The sequence below is a fragment of the Mya arenaria genome, chromosome 9 (genome assembly GCF_026914265.1).
Source record: "Mya arenaria isolate MELC-2E11 chromosome 9, ASM2691426v1".
Lineage (NCBI taxonomy): Eukaryota > Metazoa > Mollusca > Bivalvia > Myida > Myidae > Mya > Mya arenaria.
The window spans coordinates 62495953-62521468 of record NC_069130.1 but is presented as its reverse complement, the minus strand read 5'-3'; the positions used below and the strand labels follow the sequence as shown (position 1 = coordinate 62521468).

At 35.6% G+C, this 25516-nt stretch overlaps 2 protein-coding genes across 3 annotated transcripts in view; both read left to right on the top strand.

Annotated features, from left to right (window-relative positions):
• LOC128246864 (uncharacterized) overlaps positions 1-25516 on the top strand; it is a 42771-nt gene that overhangs the window by 2048 nt on the left and 15207 nt on the right. For both annotated transcript variants that reach the window (XM_052965358.1, XM_052965357.1), the window contains exons 2-6: positions 9640-9761; positions 14130-14285; positions 15491-15640; positions 20200-20275; positions 22795-22853. In XM_052965358.1, coding sequence (XP_052821318.1) covers positions 9640-9761; positions 14130-14285; positions 15491-15640; positions 20200-20275; positions 22795-22853 — 563 coding nt within the window. The remainder of the gene's footprint in view (positions 1-9639; positions 9762-14129; positions 14286-15490; positions 15641-20199; positions 20276-22794; positions 22854-25516) is intronic.
• On the top strand, positions 652-1924 carry LOC128246865 (uncharacterized). Its single transcript, XM_052965359.1, has 2 exons — positions 652-984; positions 1489-1924. The coding sequence occupies exons 1-2, from the start codon at positions 790-792 to the stop codon at positions 1786-1788; spliced, it is 495 nt and encodes a 164-aa protein (XP_052821319.1). The 5' UTR covers positions 652-789; the 3' UTR covers positions 1789-1924.

Genomic DNA, 25516 nt, shown 5'->3' with positions numbered 1-25516 from the left:
AATGACACCCCGCTGTGACAGATTCTTATCGTGCGGTCAGTACTTGGAACCATGCTGTCACTGATGACTATAATACGATGTGTATTGAACCCCAATGGCGGTCAGGTTCAAAACGGGATGCTCATGTGAACCAGAAATTAAATCTTGTATTTACACAAATGAGTATTAGAAGATCAACTTTAAATATTGACTTATAATTATAATAGTTTTGTTCATCCTCACCTGATGTGAATATTTTTTTGAATGTATTTATGATTCTATTTCATATTATGTATAACCTATGTCATACCATGTGTTTGTTTATTTATTATTCATTTGTGGTTAAGAAGATGATGTACGTTGTACAAGTCTTAATAAAATATCTGTTCTGTTCTATTTACACGAAGGTAACAAGTAAGAGTACGCGGTGTATGAGAGAAACATCTGAAGTCGGAATATTTATTTCTTAATGCAATGCAGTTCAAGAGTACATATGCAAGTCAGTGTTTCTATTTATATACATATGTATGTTTTATCAATTATATTCGTATTGTTCTTGGTATAATAATAGTACAATATAGATTTAGTGAATACATTTTAAGAAAAGCGTTGTAAGCATTTGCTTTTAAAAAGAAAGACGAGGAATATTTGGGGAAGAGTTGAAAGCGAATATGGATTTTAAAATTGGCTAATTAAAGTCGGAACACCTTGAGAACGTGATAAGTTAAATTTCACGTGTTTAGTAAAAAGGTGTGAATTCGCAGTACCTAATGAAAGCGCTTGTTGATATATCAAAGTTAGAACCGTGTAATGAGTGTTTGTAGCAGAATTAACACCTTGGCATGGCTTGAGCACAATCGTCAGATTGTCAGTATATATAAAGGTGTGTTCAAATATATTGCATGTATGTTGTGTTCACTCTTGTTATTAAAAATGAAGAAAGTTGCAATTTTCGGGGACAGTCACGTCTGGCGACTAGGCGCATTCTGCAATGAGGACCTCAAGGTGCGTTGTTTTTTCATGTTCACTCACTATGTACAGTAAAACCTAACTTCCTATTTAGTTAGCTTACATCGGCGATTTATACGTGTTTGTTTCTAGTTGTCATATGACGACATGCCAATATACTCGTACTAAAAAGTTTTAGGATGGTCAATCTGTGAGAGTGCAAATTGTAGACTTTTTGTAAAGTAACTGTCACGATTTAATGACTCAACCTAATTAAGCGTACTAAATATTAGGTCTGAATGTACAATGATATATTATGTATTCATATGTGATGTTTAAGCACTTTGCACACTGTGAAATGTTACAGTCATAAATTGTGTAGTAATTCTATAATTGAAAGGCCGCATATATATTCTGTTTTGTATATATTATGTTTTACTTCAATTGAATATATACGGATGACAATTATTAAAACAATGTTGCAATGAGGTGATAATTGAAAAGAATATTACAAAGGCAACGACTGTGAAGCCATTTACAATATTAAATGTATTCTTTTAGGTGCCTATGGAGGTGCGTTTCTTTGGTGCGGGCGGGATGAAAGCTTCCAAACCCAAACCAGGACTTTTGAAACAGGTGAAGATGTACAGGGCGGACTTGGTGGTAGTGAGTTTGGGCTGCAATGATATCACAACTGCATCCGTACCGAAGGACATAGTGGCGGCCGTACTTGACATTGCCCAGTCAGTGGTGTATCTACCATCTTGGTGTTGGAGATTGGGAAGCGTGGAGCATTCCGGGACGGGTTGGGGTACAGGTCTTTTGCAAGCCAGGGCGCACGAATTAACCAGTTGCTGGTGAAGAGAGAGCTCGTTGAAGTTTTGCGGCTTCCCCACATACGTTTTCCAGCCGAGTTCATGCGGGACAAAGTACATTTAAATGAGAAGGGACTGAAAAAGTTGTTTTATAGAATTAGGTCGGCAGTGTGCCGATACATGTAATTGTGCTCGTTTCATTCGTCAATAATGTTAATTTGTATCTGTTCATGTGTTCAGCATAATAAACATTGCAGGATTGCTTCTTAAAAAACTGTTATATGCCCGATTAAACACTTTTAATCTGGAATGCAGTTTGTCTTCATTAATTGTACTTTTGCCACTGACTACAGTCAAAGCAGTTGTGCGTGCGTGCGTGCGAGCTTGCTTGCGTGCGTGCGAATCCAATTTGCCGTACAGAAAGCGATATCCCTCTGCTTGTGATTAATAACGCGATTTACTCTAGCCAAGCGTAATCACAGAAGTATGGTAGTAGCAGTTCACTGCCACTAAACCGATACACATTCCCTGCAATGTGTTGTTTTCTAAAAAGTTATATGAGCTGAAATTAAATCATGATGATTAAAAATGGGCGAATTGAGTGTATAATCCAGCTATTACTCAAAACAAGATGACGTGTCACCAGTGTACAAATAATATGAAAGAACATTGGGGAATATAAAAATGTATTTGTACAGTTCCTGAAGTATGCGACCATTAAGGTAGCACACCCCTAATAAAACCTCCACTCGATACTCAATGCTTTAGCCTGAAGTGTTAAGCACAGGGACTAAGAATATTTTGAGGGTTTCATGATAGTGGTTCGAATCCAGCCAGAAGCACATTGCAATATTTTTATTTTTTTTTGGTTTCATTACCTAACATTTCTATACAAAAGTTCAAATTGTATTTTAATTAAAAGTAATGAGATAGATGTTTACACATATTAATATATTAGCTTCTGTGACGTTTTTTAACTCGCAATTACAGCTGAAATAGATGTTTGGGATTCAACAACTTAATTTGTTAAGAATGAGACGGTTTAAACATTTCGATATTTTGGCATAATGTTCTCAGAAGACAATTCTTAATACTAAACTACATGAGTATTTCAAGATAGTGTTGTTTTTGTCTAAATATCGATGTTCCAATTTTAGTTAAACTTGAAATGGCCATTTAAGTACAGTATCATTATATTTGTTGCTGATGTGATAAATACTCTATAAACTTCTGAAATCAAATCTTCGTATAATTATTATAATTTTGCAAGAAATAATAAAAAGGGACTGATCTTGTCATTCGGGAGATGGTGTACGGTAATTCAAATTGAAATAAAAGTGCTTTTTTGACGGTAAATATCTTTTAAATTCTGATTGTGAATCCAGAAAATGATATACTTAAAGAATTTAACAAGCTGATCAAAGTTTTAAATGGAGCCAATTAGTGATGTGCTCCCTCAATGTGCACTTTGTATTTTACATGTTGTTGCTGTTCTAAAAATAAGCTGTTTTTTGCACCAGCGCCTTCCAACCGTAACTTACAAGATGAATAACCAGAGCAGAACATTATTTGAATTTAACAAATTTAACAATAACAAACCACCTCGCACACTCGATGTAAAATGAAAGAGGGTCCCGGGTTTTAGTCACCATGACCCACACTCCCAGCCTCCCCAGGCTTCCCCACCCCTCTCCGACCTCCAACAATTACGGCATACAACATTCGAACACAATAAAGTAGTAAATCTGGGCGTATTAAAGAAAACGCTATATACCTCAGAGAATGGAAGGGGATTTCGGTATACAGGGATTTCGGTATTCACGGGGATTTCGGTAATTCCACCGACCCCTGGTTGAGAAGCAGTTTCCGACGGAAAGCAGTTTCCAACAAATCGCTTTTTCGCGTACCTTCCTTAGATCTTCATAAAGAAGGTACTGCAATTTAACTATATGGTAACTTAGTCCAAATAATTGTACGTTGACGGATTTTTTTTAGATTTTTGATATGGCAAATCCTTCACGTACAAATTGTTTAGTATCAAAAGTGGGTAGTTGTTCCGATCAGAATTCCGGGTTAAAGCATATAGCGTCTATAAAATATCATAAAAACAAGAAATATTACCAGATAATGTTATTTTATATTAGTTCCATGCGCACACAAAAAAATATCCAACTTTTAATTATGAGTTTTTCGGCTTTTCTTCATTTCATTCTGTCAAAACATAACGATATATACATGAAGGGCACCTGCAAGGCTTCAGGGCACAGTTTTAAATCGCTCAGAACATTTCGGCCATGGCCGAGTTGTTACGATTGTATAACGAGGGCTATCTCGAAGCTTTGTTGGACCATATGTACAGTTTTGCAATCAAGCATCAATGTTGTCCTCTGATGACTTTGACCTTTTGAACAACTTTTTTATTTTTAAAGCTACAGAAATCAAATTTAGGCCATTAGTACTGTTTTGAAAGCAGATGGTTTTTTTTTTTCCTTTTTCCTCAGATGACCTTTACTTGGCACATATTAAAATAGTTCATGTGACTAATCTGCTTACAACACTTTCTGTCCTCAGATGTTGAATGTGCAACATTTTCAGCTAACCCAAACACAAAACGTTGAACTATTATGTTTGTTAATACCTATTACCCATACATACATGCTCTGGATTGAAAATGACCACAAGTGCCATGCCAGTAGAGCATAGGCCTCATGGGCCTCTTGTTTTCACTGTGTCCTGTCTATGGTATTAAGGTCTTTTACCTGATTTTTCATGTTGTTTTTTTTCCTGTGTCCTATCTATGCTTGTGTCATATACACAATATAATAAGGATATATCATTGTAAGAACCTATAAATGGCGCATAATAAACCATTATCATTTGTAGATAATATTTTTAGCTGGACTATTCGAAGAATAGGTGGGCTATACTACTCGCGTCGGCGTCCGGTTACAGTTTTAGGGCAAGTTGGGATTTTCACATATAAGTCCAATACATGTACCTTTCATTCAATTGAGTTAATACTTCACACTGTTGTTCAGGGCCATCACATGATGAGGTTAGATAACTCCATATTATTCTTCACACAGATTATGGCCCCTGATTGACTATGAAACTTAGGTTAAAGTTTTAGGGCAGGTTGGGATATTTATAAATAACTTCTATACCCTTTGTTCAATTGACTTAATACTTCACACAGGTGTTCAGGACCATCACACAATGAGGTTACATAACTCCATATTATCCTTAATACAAGTTATGGCCCCTGATTGAGTTTTAGGGCAAGTTGGGATTTTCACTTGAAACTACAATACCATTCATTTAATTGACTTAATACTTCACACAGTTGTTCAGAGCCATCACATAATGAGGTTAGATAACTCCATATTATCTTTAATACAAATTATGGCCCCTGATTGACTATGGAACTTAGGTTAAAGTTTTAGGTCATTTAATAAAAAAACTTCTATACCTTCATTTAATGCACTTAATAAAATTCAAAATTAGAAACATTACTCCATTTTAACCCTAAATACAAATTATGTCCCTTGAATATATATATATTTTTATGCCCCCTTTTGAAAAAAGTGGGGTATATTGTTTTGCACATGTCGGTCGGTCGGTCTGTCGGTCGGTCGGTCGGAATACCAAATGGTTTCCGATCAATAACTTGAGAACGCTTTGACCGAGGGACCTCATACTTGGTAGGTGTATTGGTCATCACCAGCAGATGAACCCTATTGATTTTGAGGTCAGTGGGTCAAAGGTCAAGGTCAGTGTGACCTTTACATGAAAAACGGTTTCCGATCAATAACTTGAGAACGCTTTGACCCAGGAACCTCATACTAGGTAGGCTTATTGGTCATCACCAGCAGATGAACCCTATTGATTTTGAGGTCAGTGGGTCAAAGGTCAAGGTCAGTGTGACCTTTACATGAAAAACGGTTTCCGATCAATAACTTGAGAACGCTTTGACCCAGGGACCTCATACTTGGTAGGTGTATTGGTCATCACCAGCAGATGAACCCTATTGATTTTGAGGTCAGTGGGTCAAAGGTCAAGGTCAGTGTGACCTTTACATGAAAAACGGTTTTCCGATCAATAACTTGAGAACGCTTTGACCCAGGGACCTCATACTTGGTAGGTGTATTGGTCATGACCAGCAGATGAACCCTATTGATTTTGAGGTCAGTGGGTCAAAGGTCAAGGTCAGTGTGACCTTTACATGAAAAACGGTTTCCGATCAATAACTTGAGAACGCTTGACCCAGGGACCTCATACTTGGTAGGTGTATTGGTCATGACCAGCAGATGAACCCTATTGATTTTGAGGTCAGTGGGTCAAAGGTCAAGGTCAGTGTGACCTTTACATGAAAAACGGTTTCCGATCAATAACTTGAGAACGCTTTGACCCAGGGACCTCATACTTGGTAGGTGTATTGGTCATGACCAGCAGATGAACCCTATTGATTTTGAGGTCAGTGGGTCAAAGGTCAAGGTCAGTGTGACCTTTACATGAAAAACGGTTTCCGATCAATAACTTGAGAACGCTTTGACCCAGGGACCTCATACTTGGTAGGTGTATTGGTCATGACCAGCAGATGAACCCTATTGATTTTGAGGTCAGTGGGTCAAAGGTCAAGGTCAGTGTGACCTTGACCTTTGACCCAGGGACCTCATACTTGGTAGGTGTATTGGTCATGACCAGCAGATGAACCCTATTGATTTTGAGGTCAGTGGGTCAAAGGTCAAGGTCAGTGTGACCTTAACATGAAAAACGGTTTCCGATCAATAACTTGAGAACGCTTTGACCCAGGGACCTCATACTAGGTAGGCTTATTGGTCATGACCAGCAGATGAACCCTATTGATTTTGAGGTCAGTGGGTCAAAGGTCAAGGTCAGTGTGACTGTAAGCTGAAAAAAGGTTTTCTGATTGTCCATATTTTTTTAATGCATGCACAGATGATTGGGATTGATGTATAAATGTTTGTATAGAAATGATTTTCTTTTATGTTACTATTTTAGTTGGGCATTTATTTGCCTTCTTAAGTTACCATAAGTAGATGACCTGCCTCATATGCATCCAATGACAAATCAGCTGTCATTTCAGTCCATGCATATTTCATTCAATTGTCCAAATATTTCTGGCAACTTGGCGCTCAGGGGGCATAATGTTTGACAAACATCTCTTGTTTTTATTTCTTTTGACAGGCACATTTTTACATTCTTAACCAATTTTTATGAAGGGAAAACAAGGAGGGCTATACTATATATGGTCCTTGATTTTTTTTAATTATTTTTTTTTTAATTTTATTTCTTTTGAAAGGCATATTTGTATATTCTTTACCACATTTTCATTGTGGGTAATCAAGTTATTTGAATGACTTGCGTCATTTTTCGGGTGGTGGGAGGGCAGCATCAAAGTCGCCTTATGTATTGAATAATTTTAGTTAGGCCAAAAAAAAATACCTGTGTTAGGGTAACCCGCCCGACCCTATTTTTTTCCTCGCCGACCCTAATCTTTTTTTTAGACATAAAAGTAAAAAAAAATTATATTAATTCTATCGTAAGAAAATATTTTTTTGTTTAAATATATTGTCATTATTTTCGTTGTTTTCCTTTCTATGTCCCCGAAAATTAACTTTCATTCCTTTTTATGTATTACTGAGACGCTGTATTTCAACAGGAAACAAAATGGCTGAGGGCGGCGAACCCTGTCCGATATCTTCAAATTGGCAAACGCATGTTTACGGTCCAAACACATGGTTAATCACAAGAGACATATTTTACTGTCTTTAAAATGAAAGTATTTAGGATTATCGCTCGGTGTGTTATTTATTCATGTCCAATATAAAACATTTGTTGGAATGTGTCGGCTGCAGATCAAACGGTACAATTTGTGATGTCAGAGCACGAGCGGTGATAATACCAAAGGCGCGTGGCTATGGTTTGTATTTAATTCGGTCAGTCGGATACCGTATGATCCCATTTGATTGCCTTGATTTCGCCTAGGCTGGTAAGAAAATACCATATGATCGAAAAAATAATAATCAATAATCGTCGTCTGGGAATCTTATAACAATGACCGAAATGTTTGAATTCACTTTAAATATGAATGAAACTTTGATTGTACGAAAGTAAGATACGTAAAATAAATCCATATCCATGTTTACTTGTTCTATTTTTAACCTTCCTCCACTTGAAGGCCTAGTTTAAGGAGCTCACAGTTGACAAGAAAATCGGCGATTTTCCTCAAGCAAATTAACAAATTTAGTTGATAATTGACTGTTTGGGTAGAACATTATCACAGATTTATAGAAAGTGCTGGATTTGTTCTAAAAACCGATCGCGACTTATAAACAAGTATTGTATACAAAAAACACCAGATTTCATGGTCAAAATTGGCGGGAAAATACGGTAGTCGAAGGTAAGGAAATGATTTCAGACATTAAACAATGCTGTTCCGCTCTGACTTTTTGTAAATTATGAAACGCTTAGATATAACAAATTGCTCTGATTCAACAGAAAATTGCATGATATGGAAACTGTAAAAAAAAATCCTGACCGACCGACCCTATTTTCTTTCGCCATGTTACCGGAAACACAGTTATTTTATTTTTTTTGGCCTTAGGTTTGACATTAATAGACCAAACTTGGTAATATTACATTGTTATTGTATTCACTTCTAAGTCAAAGCGGCGAAGTTGAGCGCGCTGCTTGTACTTTTATCAAATTTCTTACATTGAAAAAGGCATGGTATCAATAAGTGTGATGTCAGTGAGGATCTATGATTGTTAACAGCTTATTGAAAAAGGTCCTTGACAAAGTTGTGGTATCGCTGCATCACAGGGCTTTTTCAGTAGCTCCTACAGGTCCTACGAATTTATATTTTTCTCAATTGGACAAAACAAATAACTTTATTGCCAGGGAACCCGAAAATGAAACTGTACCGAAAAACGGCATTTGAGTGTCTTTTTTTTTGTTGATTTAAAGATTTGAGGAGTATCGCAGTCAATTGTACAAAACTTTTGATTCACCAATACATTACCAATCTCCTCTGCAGGCTTTGGTTAATAAGGTGTATAGATACCCTTCATAATTGAATAATTAACCGAGACTTACCTTCGTTGAGGGGAAGGTGAAGGTTGATTATAATTCATCGACTGCAAACTCCCTTAAGTGCTCACACAGAGATACGGTCGCAGCTACTGCAGCTTTTAAGTTTTAATTTTAATACCATCTGAAATATACATTTAAAGAAAAATGAGTCATATGCATTTACATTCTGTGCAATATCGCTTTATGTTTGTGAGCACTTGATATCACTAACTGACTTATAATGATCTTTTTTGTGCAGGATTCTAAACCATCCGAAAAAATGTTACTGACCAGTTTCCTTATTTGATAAAAAAAAAAATAAGTAATTCGAACCATTCATGTTGGCCATCAGCTGGTTCTTTTTTTCAAAACCCTGAGGACAGTAGTTTGATGTGCAGGGATGTGATTTTTCCGCGGATTCGCGGAATTCCGCGGATCTTATGGCCCCAGGCACCCCCCCCCCCCCCATTAAATAAATAAAAATGTTTTTTTTTTTAGCTGATTTAAAAAAGATACTGGTGTGCTTTTGGTTGTTAGAGTTGATATCCCAGTTTGCTTCAAATTTAAAGTCAGAAGAACTCTCAAAAGAGCTTCAAAAAGCTAGTTTTTCTTCTACGGCAGTGTGCTTTTGACCCCAAAAGTGCCCCATTAGAACCCATGGCCAAAATGGTTTCAGCCCTCCAGCTACCAGGTCAATCACATCCCTGATGTGTTAATTTTCACAGTTTTATCATTTGATATAAGTGTCCAACATATTAAAAGGAGACACATTTTGCATTAACAGAGTTTACATTGTTTACAGATTAGCTGTATCCATGGTAGTGGTAATGACTGTTGGTTCCAGTTGTCCCAAATACCAGGTTGCCCACCTTGCCCCAGACAACTCTACAGTTTGCTGCCTTCCAGTCATCTTTTGTGGAGTGGGTAGGTACTTTGGTGTATACATGTACAATTGAACACCTTAAATCCGAAATCGTTGGGACTCAAAAATTTATTTCGGAGTAGCGTTAGTGAGATATACTGTGAAATCATTAATGTGAGTGGGGCATTAATGTTCGTGGTTTTCGTGGGTTGGGTGATCCACGAATTCAAGATCCCACGAAATATAAACCCTTTATTCACTTTTTCAATTGCCTTGTTACGTACATACTCTAGTATATTATTTACAGAGGTCGCAGTATACAGTGTTAACACCTGTCTCACTGTATAACTTACGATCATTATTCTGTTAATATATTATAACTGCCTTTAACAAATAATGAACCAAATCAATTAAATGTGTTTTATGAACCAAATGACAATTATAAGCATGTGTTTAAACGTGTGCTGTAAATGAATATCTCCAAGTTTACAAGATGTGCGTGATGAGTGTCCATACTCGATTTTTTTATTTAATGAAATAATTAATCGATTACTACTAGTACATTGAAGGTTACTAAGCACCGAACGTGACAATATACGCAACGTTTCGGTGTTTTCACAGTTTGCAAAATTCTTAATTGGCATTCAATGGCTTCCCCTATCTTTATTTATGATTAGGGTACATCTTCTTTTATTACCTTTATTCCCAATTAAATCGATAAGTGACATGGATATATGCACTAATTGGCATGTCGTACCACATTAGCGAGTGTCATAAACCGAGTGACATAGAAGACGGAAATCACGGGCCAGCGCATGGATATTATGCAGACGATCTAGGATGATCGCATCTTCGATTTTTTATTTTTTTTCAAATATGAAAATCCACGAATTCAAGTACCCACGAAATTGTTTTTTTTCGGCAAACCACGAAATTTCATGCCCACAAACATTAATGATTTCACAGTAGATAAATCGCATCTGCAGATCGACATTACATTTTTAACTTTTGCCGAATTAATGGACACAAGGGCATATCAACCCCAGCGCGGTTAGAACTGCTGTGGTCACCGACCTAATTTACATTAACATTTACATCTAAAATACCAAGTAAGCAATCTGCTCTAATAGCTACAGACTGCGTTCTTCATATTAATTAGCTTGCTATAAATAGCGTTGTAATGAGTTTTCAATCTATGTTATGCGGATAATACAGTTTGAATAAGCTGCGTTTTGTGTAATATTATGCAATTGAAATTGTACAGAAAGCAATTATTTTACTATTTGCAAGTTACAGAATGCAATATAAAAAGCAGAATCTGAAAATACTTTTAAACGAACGACTACTGAATCAAATATATACATGTATTATTTACCTGTGTTAAGATTTTGTTTCGGCCGAGGACTGATAATATCTACATCTACAATGTAGTTAAGAATAGAATGTGGGTCATCGCATTCAGACTCTGAAATAAACCCTTAGAAGTCGTTAAAATTATAATACTTCATTTTATCCTACAGTAAGTTTTTTGGGTGATTGTAGTTCATTCATTACTGCAGCCTTCCCGAAAGTTGAAAAAAAGTGGCAAGCATTCGGTCTGACAAGACATATTTATCTGTCAGACTGAAAGAAAATCTGTCAGACCGAAACAAAAAGGAATGAAAACGAAGTAATAACATTGCTTCATTCATCAATAGCAGCTTATTTCTAAATAAAGGCCTTTGTAGTATGTCTCTTGTGAAAATCATCAGCCTGTCGAAATTTAAAAGTTCATCTTGTATTTGAAATACTCCTCATCAATATCGGGGTTAAAGTCCTGTTTGTCACGAGGAGTGTAAATCTCCATTTCAAGACTCTGATGTAAGGACTTTCAATCACATGACTTACAGAATCCTGCAATAATATCTCAGTATTTGACAGACAGGTAAAAATTCTGAGGCGAGGTCTATTATATCAGGGATTCCAATTTTCCTCTTTTCAGCCGATTTCCTCTTTTTTGGCCACAAGACTTTAAAATTAAAATTGTGGCACATGATCAGATCTATTCAAAAAATAATTTTTTTGTATAAAGTGTGATAGGGATCCTCTTATTTCATACTGATTTCCCCTTTTTTTACAAATTTGTGTTGGCAACCCTGTTATATCCTGCTGGAATCCCTGCTCAGAAATGCTAGAGACTTTTCAGTGTAGGACAGGGCAACAACCTCCAGTGATGCCAATGGTTCTGGTGTAGTCTGTTCAATTATATGCACAGGCACATCTAGACTCTGCCTAAAAGTACAAAATTTATCATGGACAGTGGATGTACAAATAAACTTTTATCAACATTTTTTTTTACAAGTAAAATTCCTTTCAAAACATGCCAAATATTATATTACAGTGGTGAATTAAGATTACACTTTGATAGCTTATTATGGATTTAGTTTTTTTGTACAGATTGAATTATTTTTAAATTTATAAAGGTAGAGCTATTTAAAGATAGAAGTAATAATTGCCTACCAGCAAAGTGTCCATAGCTTTCTGGATAGAATATTAATATTTCTGGAGGTTTGAGTTTCACCATCATCATCGCAGGTTATTACTTGCTTTTCTTTGTCAATAACGAGTCATATCCTATTTCTTTGCCATTTCACAAAATAATTCATGACATTTCGTTTCATATTCATTTTCCTTTCAGAGCATTCATCGATTGATAATTTTCTCTTTATTTAATTGTCACCATTTTGGGAATGAGGCTTGGCCATTCAGATTCAGAAAATGGGTTAATTAAACTTGAATTGTGAACTAAAATTGTGATAAGAAATTAATAAAATGCTTTAAAAAATAGACAGAAAATATAAAAGCATGTGCTTAATATTGTCTACAAAGAAATAAAACCAGCTTTACCACAATGACAGTTTGTAGGTCCTTTTTAGTTCACCTGAGCACGAAGTGCTCAAGGTGAGCTCTTGTGATCACCCTGTGTCTGTCATCTGTTGTCTAGGTCAAGTTCGATTCTGGGTCATGTGCGGTCAAAAACTAGGTCACCAGGTCAAATTGAAGGAAAATCTTATTAACACTCTAGAGGTCTCATTTATGACTGTATCTTTATGAAAGTTGATCAGAATGTTTATAATAATAATAATCTTTAAGTCAAGTTTAAATCTAGGTCATTTGCTGTCAAAAACTAGGTCACCAGGTCAAATCATAGGAAAAGCTTGTTAGCACTCTAGAGGTCACATTTATAACTTTATGTTCCTGAAACTAAGTCAGAATGTTTATATTAATTAGGTCTAGGCCAAGTTCAAATCTGGGTCATGTGCAGTCAAAAACTAGGTCACCAGGTCAAATTAAAGGAAAAGCTTGTTAACACTCTAGAGGTCACATTTATGAAGGTTTCTTCATGAAAGTTGGTCAGAATGTTAACATTAATTATCTCTAAGTCAAGTTTTAAAACTGGGTCATGTGCAGTCAACAACTAGTCATAAGGTCAAATCATAGGAAAAGCTTGTTAGCTCTCTAGAGGTCACATTTATGACTGTATCATCAGGAATCTTGGTCAGAATGTTTATATTGATTACCTCTAGGCCAAGTTTGAATCTGGGTCATGTGCAGTCAAAAACTAGGTCACCAGGTCAAATTTAAGAAAAAGCTTGTTTACACTAGAGGTCACATTTATAAATGTATCTAAATGACAGTTGGTCAGAATGTTTATATGAGTAATCTCCTAGTCAAATTTAAATCCTGGTCAATTGTGGTCAAAAACTAGGTCAATAGGTCAAATCATAGGAAAAGCTTGTTTGCACTCTAGAGGTTACATATATGACTGTATGTTCATGAAACTTAGTGAGAATGTTTATATTGATTAGCTCTAGGTCAAGTTCGAATCTGGATCATATTCGGTAAAAAACTAGGTCACCATGTCAAATTTAAGGAAAAGCTTGTTTACACTCAAGAGGTCACATTTATAAATGACTCTTTATGAAAGTTGGTCAGAATGTTTATATTAATAATCTCTAAGTCAAGTTTAAATCTGGGTCATGTGCGGTCAAATTCTAGGTCATTAGGTCAAATCATAGGAAAAGCTTGTTAGCACTCTAGAGGTCACATTTATGACTGTATGTCCATGAAACTTAGTCAGAATGTTTATATTGATTAGCTCTAGGCCAAGTTTGAATCTGGGTCATGTGCGGTCAAAAAACTAGGTCACCAGGTCAAATAATAGGAAAAGTATTGTAACACTCTAGAGGCCACATTTATGACCATATGTTCATGAAACTTGATCAGAATGTTATTATTGATGATCTTATTTGGATCAGGTGAGCAATTCAGGGCCTTCAGGACCGTCTGTTTTATTAAAATGATAAACACATAATCAGGTGTAAAAAAATGCCAGCGGTCCTGTGTTTCCATTGATACATTTTGAAATTAAGAGTTGACCTTTGTTTTAGATCATCAGGTTGTGAACTGTGCGCAGAACGGCAGTAAAGACGAGTGTAAACCGGGCATACCCGGGATGAGAAATAGTTACAACAGTTCCTCGCTGGATGAGAACAGGAAAATGTGCTTCCTCTACATGGAGAAGAAACATGATGTCTGTCCACCCGGTGAGTGGAGAGGCAATGCAGGGTTTTGTATGAATTGACACGTTTTGAGCTTGATTTAAAGAGAAATATGCAAAGTTGAGCAGTACATTCTACTGCTACATTTATGCGATATCACTGATACGGTTTGGTTATTTAAGAAAATGGAAACAAACATATTTAAAAACTAAGTCTTTAACATTAAATGTCGAGGCATTGTCTGGGCGTGTTTGTTTTTTGCCTCAGAAGGTGGGCATATTGAAATTGCGCTGTCTGTCTGTCTGTTTTGTTTTCCGTGTTCGTATTGTAAATTTTTCATACTGGAAGGGATTCTAAAATTACTTTGCCATCTGTTAGGATGATGTGTCGTGTGCAAGACCTTACATCCCTAACTCAAAGGTTAAGATCACACTAACAGGTTAATCAATAGGAATGCTGTTCAGGCTGTAACTCTGACATGCATTTTAAGGATTTAAAAGATAAATTGGCTTATTTGTTTGGTACATAAAGGTGATGTTTCCCACAAAAGACTGGCGACCCTACCTCATAGATCAAGATTACACAAAGAGAAACTTGGTCATTCACAGAGGGATGTAAGAATTATTTGGCACACTTGTCTGGTATATCATGGTGACATGAGGCAGGCAAGACCTAATTCCCTCGTAAAATAGTTATGAAATGCTGCCTTTATGCACATAGATGGAGTATCTGTGTCTGGGCTTTAACCTTGTGATAACCATTAAAGAATACAGCAAATATGCACATTTATATAGTTGGTTGTGTCTTGGCTGTTACTTTGTCCTACACGGTGGGATTTTAAAATAATTAAATTTGGCTCATGTGTATGGTACACAAGGGCGAGTCAAGTCTGAAACCCACCCCCCTACCACAAAGTTTGAGATCAAACTTGGAAAGCTGCATAATGATACGCACATGGAAACAGTATGGTTGGTTGTGTCTGGACTGTAACTCTAGATTGCACTGAGGAGTTTTAAAATTCTTGGCACATGTTCAGTACATAAAGAAGACATGCCGTGTGTCTGACCCATGTCCCTACCACCAACTTCATCATTTGAGGTTAACCACCAACGAGTCTGGCATATGCTTATACTTTTCTCTTCCTGAATGTAGCCATATTAGTAATTACATAGGCATTGAACAGGATGGCATATGGGAGCATTTGTCAATAACTATGACAGTTTTTGTTTATGCCCTATTTCTCATTTTAGAGGACACCTTGATAATAGATACTTCCATGGCGACTGACGGTATGGCGTGTCGGTACGATGAGACTCAATGTTTTTTTGGAGTTCCTGCCAGACATTCACGGAAGGTTCGGGAATGTGCAAAGGATGAGGAGCTGAATGGCTTAACTGGAGGTGGGCTTTTAGTTTACTGTTTCTGTCCTTATAGTCACACTTGACTGAGCGGCATGCCAAGGGGCTATTTTGTTGGTATTTCAGATTCTCAGACTCAAAACAATCCTGAACCAGACTCAAAACCTATTGAAACTAGGAGCTAACTTTGGAATTGTAAAGTTTGTAACATAATACACCAAACCCACCTGATCATGTCTCCTCCAATGGATGGGGGAGGCAAATTGTTTTTGCCCTGTCCGTCAGTCACTCTGTCAGTCCATACATCACACTTTGTTTTGGCTCAATAAATTGAAAACGCTAAGACCCAGGAATTTCATACTTGGTATTAAGGTTGGTCATGACCAGTAGATGACCCCTATTGGTTTTAGGATTAGTAGGTCAAAGGTCAAGGTGACCTTGAAGTGAAAAAAGTTTCCCACTTAATAACTTTGGATCACTTGCACCCAGGAACTTCATACTTGATTTGCTAGTTGATCTTGATTAGTAGATGAGCCCTATTGATTTTGAGGTCAAGGTCACAGTGATCTCCAGGTGAAAAACACCATTTGTTGGTCACCACAGGTACATGTATGTTACACTTTTTTCTGCTCAATAACTAAAGAATGCTTGGACCAAGGAACTTCATTCTTGATATGCAGGTAGGTCATGACAAGAAGATGACGACTATGTTTGTTCGTCTTGAGTCAAAATTTATGTCCATCATTGAATATTTCTCACGTTTGACCACACAGAGAAACAAGAGCTTCTTCAAAAAAGCGATTTCTAGTTGTAATTGTATTAAACAGAGTCCACAATTTAACAAGCAATCACTGATATCCAATTAGAATTTAAGATGAAATTATTAATCAACTATTACTTATTTTACGAGATACAGAGACAATAGTGGTACCAATACCAGACAATTGAAGACAATATATGCCAGAACTCGCTCAATATGGACCAAACTCGGCCAATATCAACAAAACCCGCCTAATATGAGTTTCCTCCGTTTTGATTGGCTACAAAACTCACCTAATATAGGATTTGAGAAATGGGCCATTTTCATTGGCTGATAAAACTCGCCTTAGGCCACAACAAATTGATCATTTGTTTGTCGGATTTGCCGCACCTAAAATTCGAAAAACGAAAAAAAATAAAACAACATTTTTTTTGCGCCTGCACATACTATTTGGCCGCGCATATTATTTTTTTTTTACTTCTGAATTTCCTCTATTTTCTGAAGTTTTTTACTTAAAATTTAAACCTGCCACGTCGACTTCGCCCTTTTTTGAAGGTATTTCCATGCTTTCATTCCCCGCAAGCAAACTTTCCTCGTGTCAGGACAAAATCAGGTCCGGGTAACCGCAAAACAGCCGATATTTGTTGACAGTCTTTTTTGTCGGGAACGCACCGTTGTTATTTATTTCCGGTATTAATTTGCAGGATACTTTCAGTTTTCGTAAATGTAAAATACACATTTTTAATTGAAAATCAGTGTCATAGTCAATGGATTATAGTCTTCAGTAAACAACAACAGTTTCACAGCGTCGAAGGCAATAATTATTTATGTGTGTTTTAAGTAATTCATTGTTTTGTACTCAAAATTTAGTGTTAAATAATAACTAAATCAGATTTTGAGTGCAAAACTTATATTAAAATACACAGACACTCGACTTACAACAAATGAACATGTTTCCGTGAGTTATTTTTAGCTCTTCTGGCCTTTGGCCAGAAGAGCTTATGCGATGGTAATGTGTACGTAGTATGTGCATCCGTGCGTCCGTGCGGTCGTGCGTTCGTGCGTCTGTAAACAATTGCTTGTGAACACGATACAGTCTTCAGTTTTGATTGTATCTTGATGAAACTTGTACAGTATCAAGATATCCATTAGAGCTTGGTTCCTTTCGAAAACCAGCCAGATCCACCCATGCATGCCTAGATTATGGCCCTTGATAGTATAAAAAAATGCTATTGTGTTAACAATTGGTTGTGAACACGATACAGTCTTCAGTTTTGATTGTATCTCGATGAAACTTGTACAGTATCTAGATATAGATTAGAGCTCGGTTCCTTTCGAAAACCAGCCAGATCCGCCCATGAATGCCTAGATTATGGGCCATGAAAGTTTCAAAGAAATGCTTTCTATTTTTAGCCAGGTCTGCATGAGCGAATTCTATTTTTAGCCAAGTATACATGGTACATGTAAATTCAAGTCTAGAGTTAAGGGAGACAATTTGCAAGTCAAGGATTTTTTGCTTCTGCAGCTGATTTTGTGAATTACTCTGCCTTGTTCTTGTTGAAAGCCCAAAGGCCATTTTTTAGCTTTAAGTTCTGTAGTTTGCGCATTCATCTTAACAAAATTGGTTGTGAATGTTTAAGTTATGCACCTGGTGTCATTACTGGCCACACCCAGGGTTCACAGGTTTGGTAAACATAAATCTGGAAAGGTTTGAAAATCTTTTTGTGTGTTCGTGCATCCATCTCAGCACAATTGATTGTGAATGTTTGTTCAAATTGATCAATGTTGTCCTAGGATGCCCTTGACTTTGACCAACTTTTTTTAACTTTTAAAACTACAGAATTTTTTACTATGAGTACAGTTTTGAAAGCATTTTTTTTTGTCAGATGACTTTTACTTGGCACATATTAAAATAGCTCATGCAACTAATCTGCTTACAATACTTTCTGGGCTCAGATGTTGAACGTGCTACGTTTTTAGGTAACCCAAACACAAAACATAAACTATATGTCTGTTGTCTTTTACCCATACATACATGCTCTGGATTGATATGACCACAAAAGCCATGCCAGTAGAGCAAAGGCCCTTTTGGGCCTCTTGTTTAAATTCTAAAATGCATTTCTCAGTTTTTAATTCTCAATGTCAAAGTCACTACAACCTTATCATTTGCTTCAAGAGGTTCAAATATAATTTTTGGAAATGCTCAAATGATGAATTACTCTTACTACTCTAAAAAAAAATTCTTTTGTGATAGTATTAAGTTACGGGATGAATACAATAGTTTTCATTTTGGTCTTTGAATAATTGCACGTTACTATGAGGAATGTTGTCTTTACAATATATCCATGCTTAAATTGAAGTTAATAGTAAAGCACTGGATCTTATTGTCATTTGTTAAATATTGAGACAGATTTTCATGTGATACAATCAAAACCTTTTAATTATACCCCCCAAAACAAAGTTTGGGGGGTATACTGGAATCGGGTTGTCCGTCTGTCTGTCCGTCCGTTTTTTTTTTGTCCGGGATTCATCTTTGTCGTTATTGAACAAATCTTTTTCAAACTTTCAGATATTTTATAACTGAGAACCTATGTTTGCAATTAAAAAGCATTTCTTGACATATTGCATTATATATTTGGTAAGAAATAAACTTTTTATATATTTTTTTAATTTTTCGCCTTGCGCTCGCCTCTGAATTGCCTGAAATTTAAAAAAAAGTATTTTTTTTTTTTTCGCTCGCTCGCTCCTACTTTTTTTGGGCAAAATCCGTAGAACAAATGATCAATTTGTTGTGGCCTAATATGAAAAATATGCTGGAAATTACTTTTTAAAGGTAGCCATTTTGTTTTCCGTTTTCCGACTGTTTTAAAAGTTTTGTGCTTTGTATAACTTTATTTGGAATACTTGAACCTATTGAATGATTGAACCACTTTGTACGGATTGATATGACAGTTAAATCTAACCCGTTGGTGGATTTTACGACTGTTATGATTTTGTACGCCGACAAAATAGACAACGAAGGTAAAGCATTTGACGTTTTGGCAAACTATTTACAAAATAAGACGAAAAGACATGCTTCCTTACAATGTACAGTGCTTTATTCATAAGTATGTGCAATGTCACTATAAGGATGCATGTCAAAATTAGCAAAGTCAAGTCTAGAAAAGCAGACACCATGAATGAATAAGGGATAAATACAGCTTCAATTTGAACTAAAGGTAAGTTATAAGAATGTATTTAACCAAAACGGTAATAGTTAATTAATAAAAAACTTATTAATTACCGGTAGGTGATTTCATATTGGCCCAGTTATTTGTCCTCGGTCAGCTGTATTTGCCTTCGCCCTTTCGGGCTCAGGCAAATACAGCTAACCTCGGACAAATAACTAAGCCAATATGAAATCACCTAATTAATAACATTATAAAATATGCTGTCTCAGAAAAAATTGAACCTGAGGTAAAACTATCGGACATGTCAACAGCAATTATTATAGGGCTTGTTCTTCATTTTCATGTGTACAATCTTGTTGAAAAATTGAATACGTATCCCAGCTTATTTTGCAGTCATATTTTTTTTCTATTTGAGATAAAGATGTCCTTTTTCATTGAGATGAAAGTGTTATCTTTTATAATGCTTGTGACAAAACCCAAGCACATTTATTTATCTTTATCCAGGTTGAACTTTGTTAAGGTGAAAATTTTGTTTGTAATAAAAGCAACACAATTACATAAGCATATTTCTAATGATAATCCAAATTTTAGTCAATAAAATTAAATGTTAGAGTAATGACCATTTACTTACTAATCTGTATAAATAACTTTGTGTGTAAATATTGTCTTAGAGTGCACACCATGTGGACCACTACGCTACAAGCCAGACTTGTGTGGAAGCTGTGTCTGGAATGAGACTGCCTGGAGGTTAGATTATACTAATTTTATTGTAGTCCAAATGTAAAGACTATAATCTCACAGGTATATGTTGCCTCATGCTGAAGCTATTGTTTTCCTATTGAGGACAGCCAGGCTACTGTAGCTATGCATTTAATGTTACAAGAATGTATTCCATTGGTTAATTGGTTACTATTCACCTCCTTTAATGCTGTACTGTCCATAAAACCTTATAGACGTGTTATTCTGTTAATCAATGGTAAAGGAAAGATGAAAATTCAGTAAACATGTTCTTTTTAAACCGCTAAACGTTTATATATTAGTTAAGGAAACAGATTTTACTTCTGATTATCGAAGATTAAAACAGAGAATGATCAATTGATAAATGAATATTTTGATGCATGAAAAGCAGAAAGCATTTCGAATTTGTATTATAGCCTCATTATTATAAAAATTACCTATTAAGCATTTTCCGACTTGTTCGTTATGTTCGTTATGTCAATTACCTTTTACCCCTATTCTTAATTACATTATGGCTATTACAGTAAAACATATAACCCATTTGTGGAGCAATAATTTTCTTAGTATATAGGTGGGTGTCTTTTTCCACTAATTTGCTTCTGTAGTGGGGTGGTATATTTTAGTATCGTCTGTTAATGTAATGTTAAGGGGTTATTCCATTATATTTGTTCTATGGCATTAAAGCTACCAGTTTGTAATAAGGCCAGAGTTTTTTTATCTTTAGATTTACGGGAGATTTTTCAAAAAGTTGGGTAAGGAGGAGGAAATAAAAATAAAAATAAAATGCATAAAATGTCCCAAAGGAGAAATAAATAAAAATAAAACGGATTTTTCTCCGATTTTTTTATTTTTTAAATCTTCTTATATCATGAAGACAAACACACCTTACTTGTGCCAGCTATTTCATAGGCTGAAAAGAGGGTGATAGATCACCATAAAGTTTCAAAAGCATAATTAAAAGATCCTTTTAATGACTGAAAATATTGACCTCAACACTGTGAGTTCAAGTGCTCATTGAAATTAATTGTATGTATTTGTTCGAATGCATCTATGCATATGAGGTGCATATATTATCAACCCATGGATTTTATGAAACATGTCAGTGTAATACAGAAGTTTACATGGCCAATTCTAACCTTCTGCCCACAATATAAGCATATCCTTTCCATTGTGAAGTAATCAAACATTGAACACAGTTTCAGACACGGTATAATAAGGAGGTCAAATGTGTTTTTCTGTCTTTAACGAAATAGCACCGTGACAATTTACCGTGATGTGGTTTTTATATAGAAAATATAACCAAAAAAAGTAGAAGCCCTGATGGAAATTCCTCTTCACTTCAAAGTTTGACAGGGCTTACGGATACACAGACAATCAAAATCTACATTTATGTACTTCACCAAAGAAAATTCGGGAGCATTAAGATAAATTTTACAAGTGTTATATGTTTCAAAAAACCAGGTCTAAGAACTGATTTTAGAATCAGTCCTGAAAAATATCATTCTAATTCCAGCTATGCCCGTTGGCAATAAACAACGGATAAGTTTGACTTCTTGCACTGACTGCCAGATATCTTATGTTCAGTCTTTCTGTTTTATCGGAAACACACACTATGTTATTATTACATCATTTTCAGTATTCTATAACGATTTAAATTCTAAATCATTATTAAACTAATTAACAACTACGAATATCACGATACCTTGTGTTTTCCTCTTCAAATATGTGATCGTGAAGCAGTGTGTTCAATCAATGCTCCCCAGAGTCAAATTCAGAAAAAAAAATCCATTTTGACTATGATGAACACGATATCATTTTGCAGTTTGTGTTTGTCAGAAGCTATACATTTTTGCGCTGTAATCCAATTCATCCTTGTTAATATACGACGTGCGCCAACGACTTTTAATAGACAATACAACCCACGAATTTCTGACTCCTTATTTTGACCGGAAGTTTTGCAATCATTCCACGAAACGCGAACAACATACTGAATCTACAAAAAAAATCACAATAAACACGCTCTAAATTCACCACGGTTTGATTTAAATAATGAAACATAAACATCGGAACGTTTTTGTAGTAAAACATTTCTATATAGCTGCAGAAATTGTGAGAAATAAGGGGTATGACAAAAAGTACTTTCACTTTTGACAGGACGTTGTTATGGTAACGGGTACCTGTTCTGTTTCCCCGCGTATTTCCGACTGGTTTACGTGGTTTGTGCGGTAAAAAGACCGATAATGAATGACAATTGGTACACAAGTTGGTTCTGAGATATGGGTTATAGAACACTAATTTTATTTTTTCCTTAACATTGGAGCATCGTTCGTCGGAAAAAATAAAAATAAAACTACGAAAATGAATTTTATTTTTATTTGGGTTTTGCAATATTTAGGTACGGCGCTTCCGTAAATCTAAAGATATAAAAACTCTGGCCTAAGTATCAGGGTTTTCTGGGTATTATGTCCTTATTTGGTTTACCCTAGTAAGAAGAAAAAAAATGTTTACAAAAATAATTTTATTTCTAGGTTGTCCCAAGATAAAAAAATAAGACCAGTTTCTCCAGATGTCTCGGGAACTATTACTGGTAAATATCTACTTTATGAAACTTTTCATTGCAAAATTATGGTCTCAAATATGTATGGTATCATACACACTGCTGTCATCAGGGCTTCTAAAAACCGGCAAATTGCCGGTCTGGACAGATTTTGACCAAGCCAGACCGATTTCAGTTTCAAAAGTAAAAAAATTTGGTCCGAAATTTTCTCATTTTTTATAATTTCTGTCCAAAATGACTGTCAGTAAAAATTGTTGAAATTGTAATACACAAACATTCTTGGGTCATTCACACATTCAAAATAAACCCCAATAAAAGTATCCTAGTTACCATCAGACCAATGCGACCAGCTGCTTTTTCCGCTACGCTGAACACTCGATATCTGTTAATTAGCAGACGCTTGCAATCGGTCCAATCACGTGTAGTGGTATGTCGCAGAAGACACAATTAAACAAATTATGTGCTTGCAGCTATCCTGATTAGGTGTTAAAATTGGTCCATATTTTCACATAGCAGTCTGCTATGTCCTCGATCATTACATGATATATCCGTTTGTTGATTACCAAAGTAGCATTGCTTCTTAAAAACGGTTTTGCAGATAAATACAATTGTCATTGTTAATCCGCGAAAGCATTAAAATTCCGAATTAATTAACCTAGTCCTATAGGATATCAACAGCGACACGCTTGATTAACTACAGAGACTGAAAGCTGGGTGCGCCGCTTACGTCATTTTAATACACAAACGAAAAATTCATTCAATATCAGACTTATAGCTAGAAGCTCCGATTATAAATCTAGATATATATGATTATTAAAGTTTATCAGTTGAATGTTGACCCACTGTAGTATCATTAAGCAAATAAATCATAATACTGGTTCACCTTTTGTCGTCTGACTGCTTCCTGCCGGCCGCAGTTAATTACGATTTCTTGTTAGAAACGCTGCAGAACTCGATGAGAATCTCATTTGAAATTAAGTTTGTATCAATTACTATCCAACTCGGCTATGATGGTTCTAAAGCCCTCTTAGGTTTAGCCTCATTGCGAAAAAATATTGACTGAATAAACATCACGAAAATGTGTGACATTTCTACTGAATCAGACTTTTGAACAGGTCTTTTTTTTTTGGAGGGGGGTTGGGGGTTGTCGCCGGGTCCGGACCAATTTAGGTTCCAAACTTTTGGAAGCCCTGGCTGTCATATAAACATTGTACAACTGATACTAATACCTCAGTACATGTATTGCATTGAAACTTCAGACATGCATTCCCAGCTATCAAAACTTCTTCATTAACCAATTTAGATCACTCTATATTACATATAATGTAAATTATTGCCCTTGATTATTTGGACCTAGAAATTCTAGTTAAGGTTTGGCATGTTAGCACACATGGTTAATATCTCTGCAACTTCTTGATGTATTGCATTGAGACTATATAATGGTACTCAACCATTTAACCTACTTAAGCTATCACAGTTTTACTGTATTGCAATGAAACTTTAGACATGCATTCCCACCTACCCAACATACTCTTTTTTTCAAGTAAGATAACTCAATTTTGCATTTAATGCAAATAATTGTCCTTTATTTGCATACAAGCACACAGGGGTTAGTATCTTAGCAACTGCTTGATTTATTGCATTGTAACTCCATTAAACTACTCAGTGATCAAACATTCTTCAATTCTCAAGTAAGATAACTGTATTTAGCAATTCTTAAACTTAAAAGCAGCAGAATAGTTCACCGTGCCCTCTCTTTGACAGCTCTTGTAAAGTTTGAAATTGAGAATTTAGGTGATGTTTTCTTTTGGAAAAGATTCTAAAATATACATGTAAGATAAGTATATTTTCACGACTTTTACGAAAAATATTTTGTATCTTTTTAATAGTTAGGTTAGAAGTATGTAAGTACTAAATAAATGGCCATAGACCAAGTTATTTGGTATGTTTATACAAATAACCCTTTTATCAGCTTAGTGATCATGATTATATTTTGCCTACTGGTACAGCATCTGTTTAAATACAAGATTAGCCTGATCTAAATCGTTAACGGCTGTCTGCTGATTTTACAAAATAAATTTGAAAGATTTGAAAAAAACAGTTAAACTGCAATCGCTCGAGGACACCAGGGTCAGAGCTTAAACCTCGAAGAAACGGATGTTTAAACAGATGTTTCAAATGACCCAGTTTCCAAGTCTGTTATGAATTGCCTTTCAGTATTTTTTTTTTAAATTTGAGGGCGACAAATTTAATGTGTACTTCGACACAGATAATGTATTGCATTGTGGAAATCGCTCATGTTCAAAGGCTGTCGTATACTAAATGTATAAAATGTAACAGAAAAACCTTTAAATGAATAAATAGCAAAGTTTGTTTTTACAAAAAGCACATTTATTAAACAACTGACAGTGCACATAATCAGCATAAATATCTTCTCAAATTCCCTTATAAACTAATAGCGGTCTTTCGTAGACAGTGATAAATGTTTTTTTACATCTTATAAAATTTCCTTTTAACTGCCATTGCAATTCTCACAATTAGCACCGGCTATTGTGCTCGACTTATTAAGGTTTCGATGCAGCGTTGGTATATACTTTATATGAAAATTGAAAGCTAAGCTTTGACCTCGAGGGATCGCCAGTTCTCGAACGACCGCCTGTTCGAACGGCCGCAGTTTTACTGTACTACCATCC

Bases quoted from the DNA above. Each gene is read 5' to 3' on its own strand.
- LOC128246865 (XM_052965359.1), top strand. From the start codon at position 790: ATGAGTGTTTGTAGCAGAATTAACACCTTGGCATGGCTTGAGCACAAT. The intron at 985-1,488 runs GTGCGTTGTTTT...GTATTCTTTTAG, and splicing joins TCTGCAATGAGGACCTCAAG to GTGCCTATGGAGGTGCGTTT.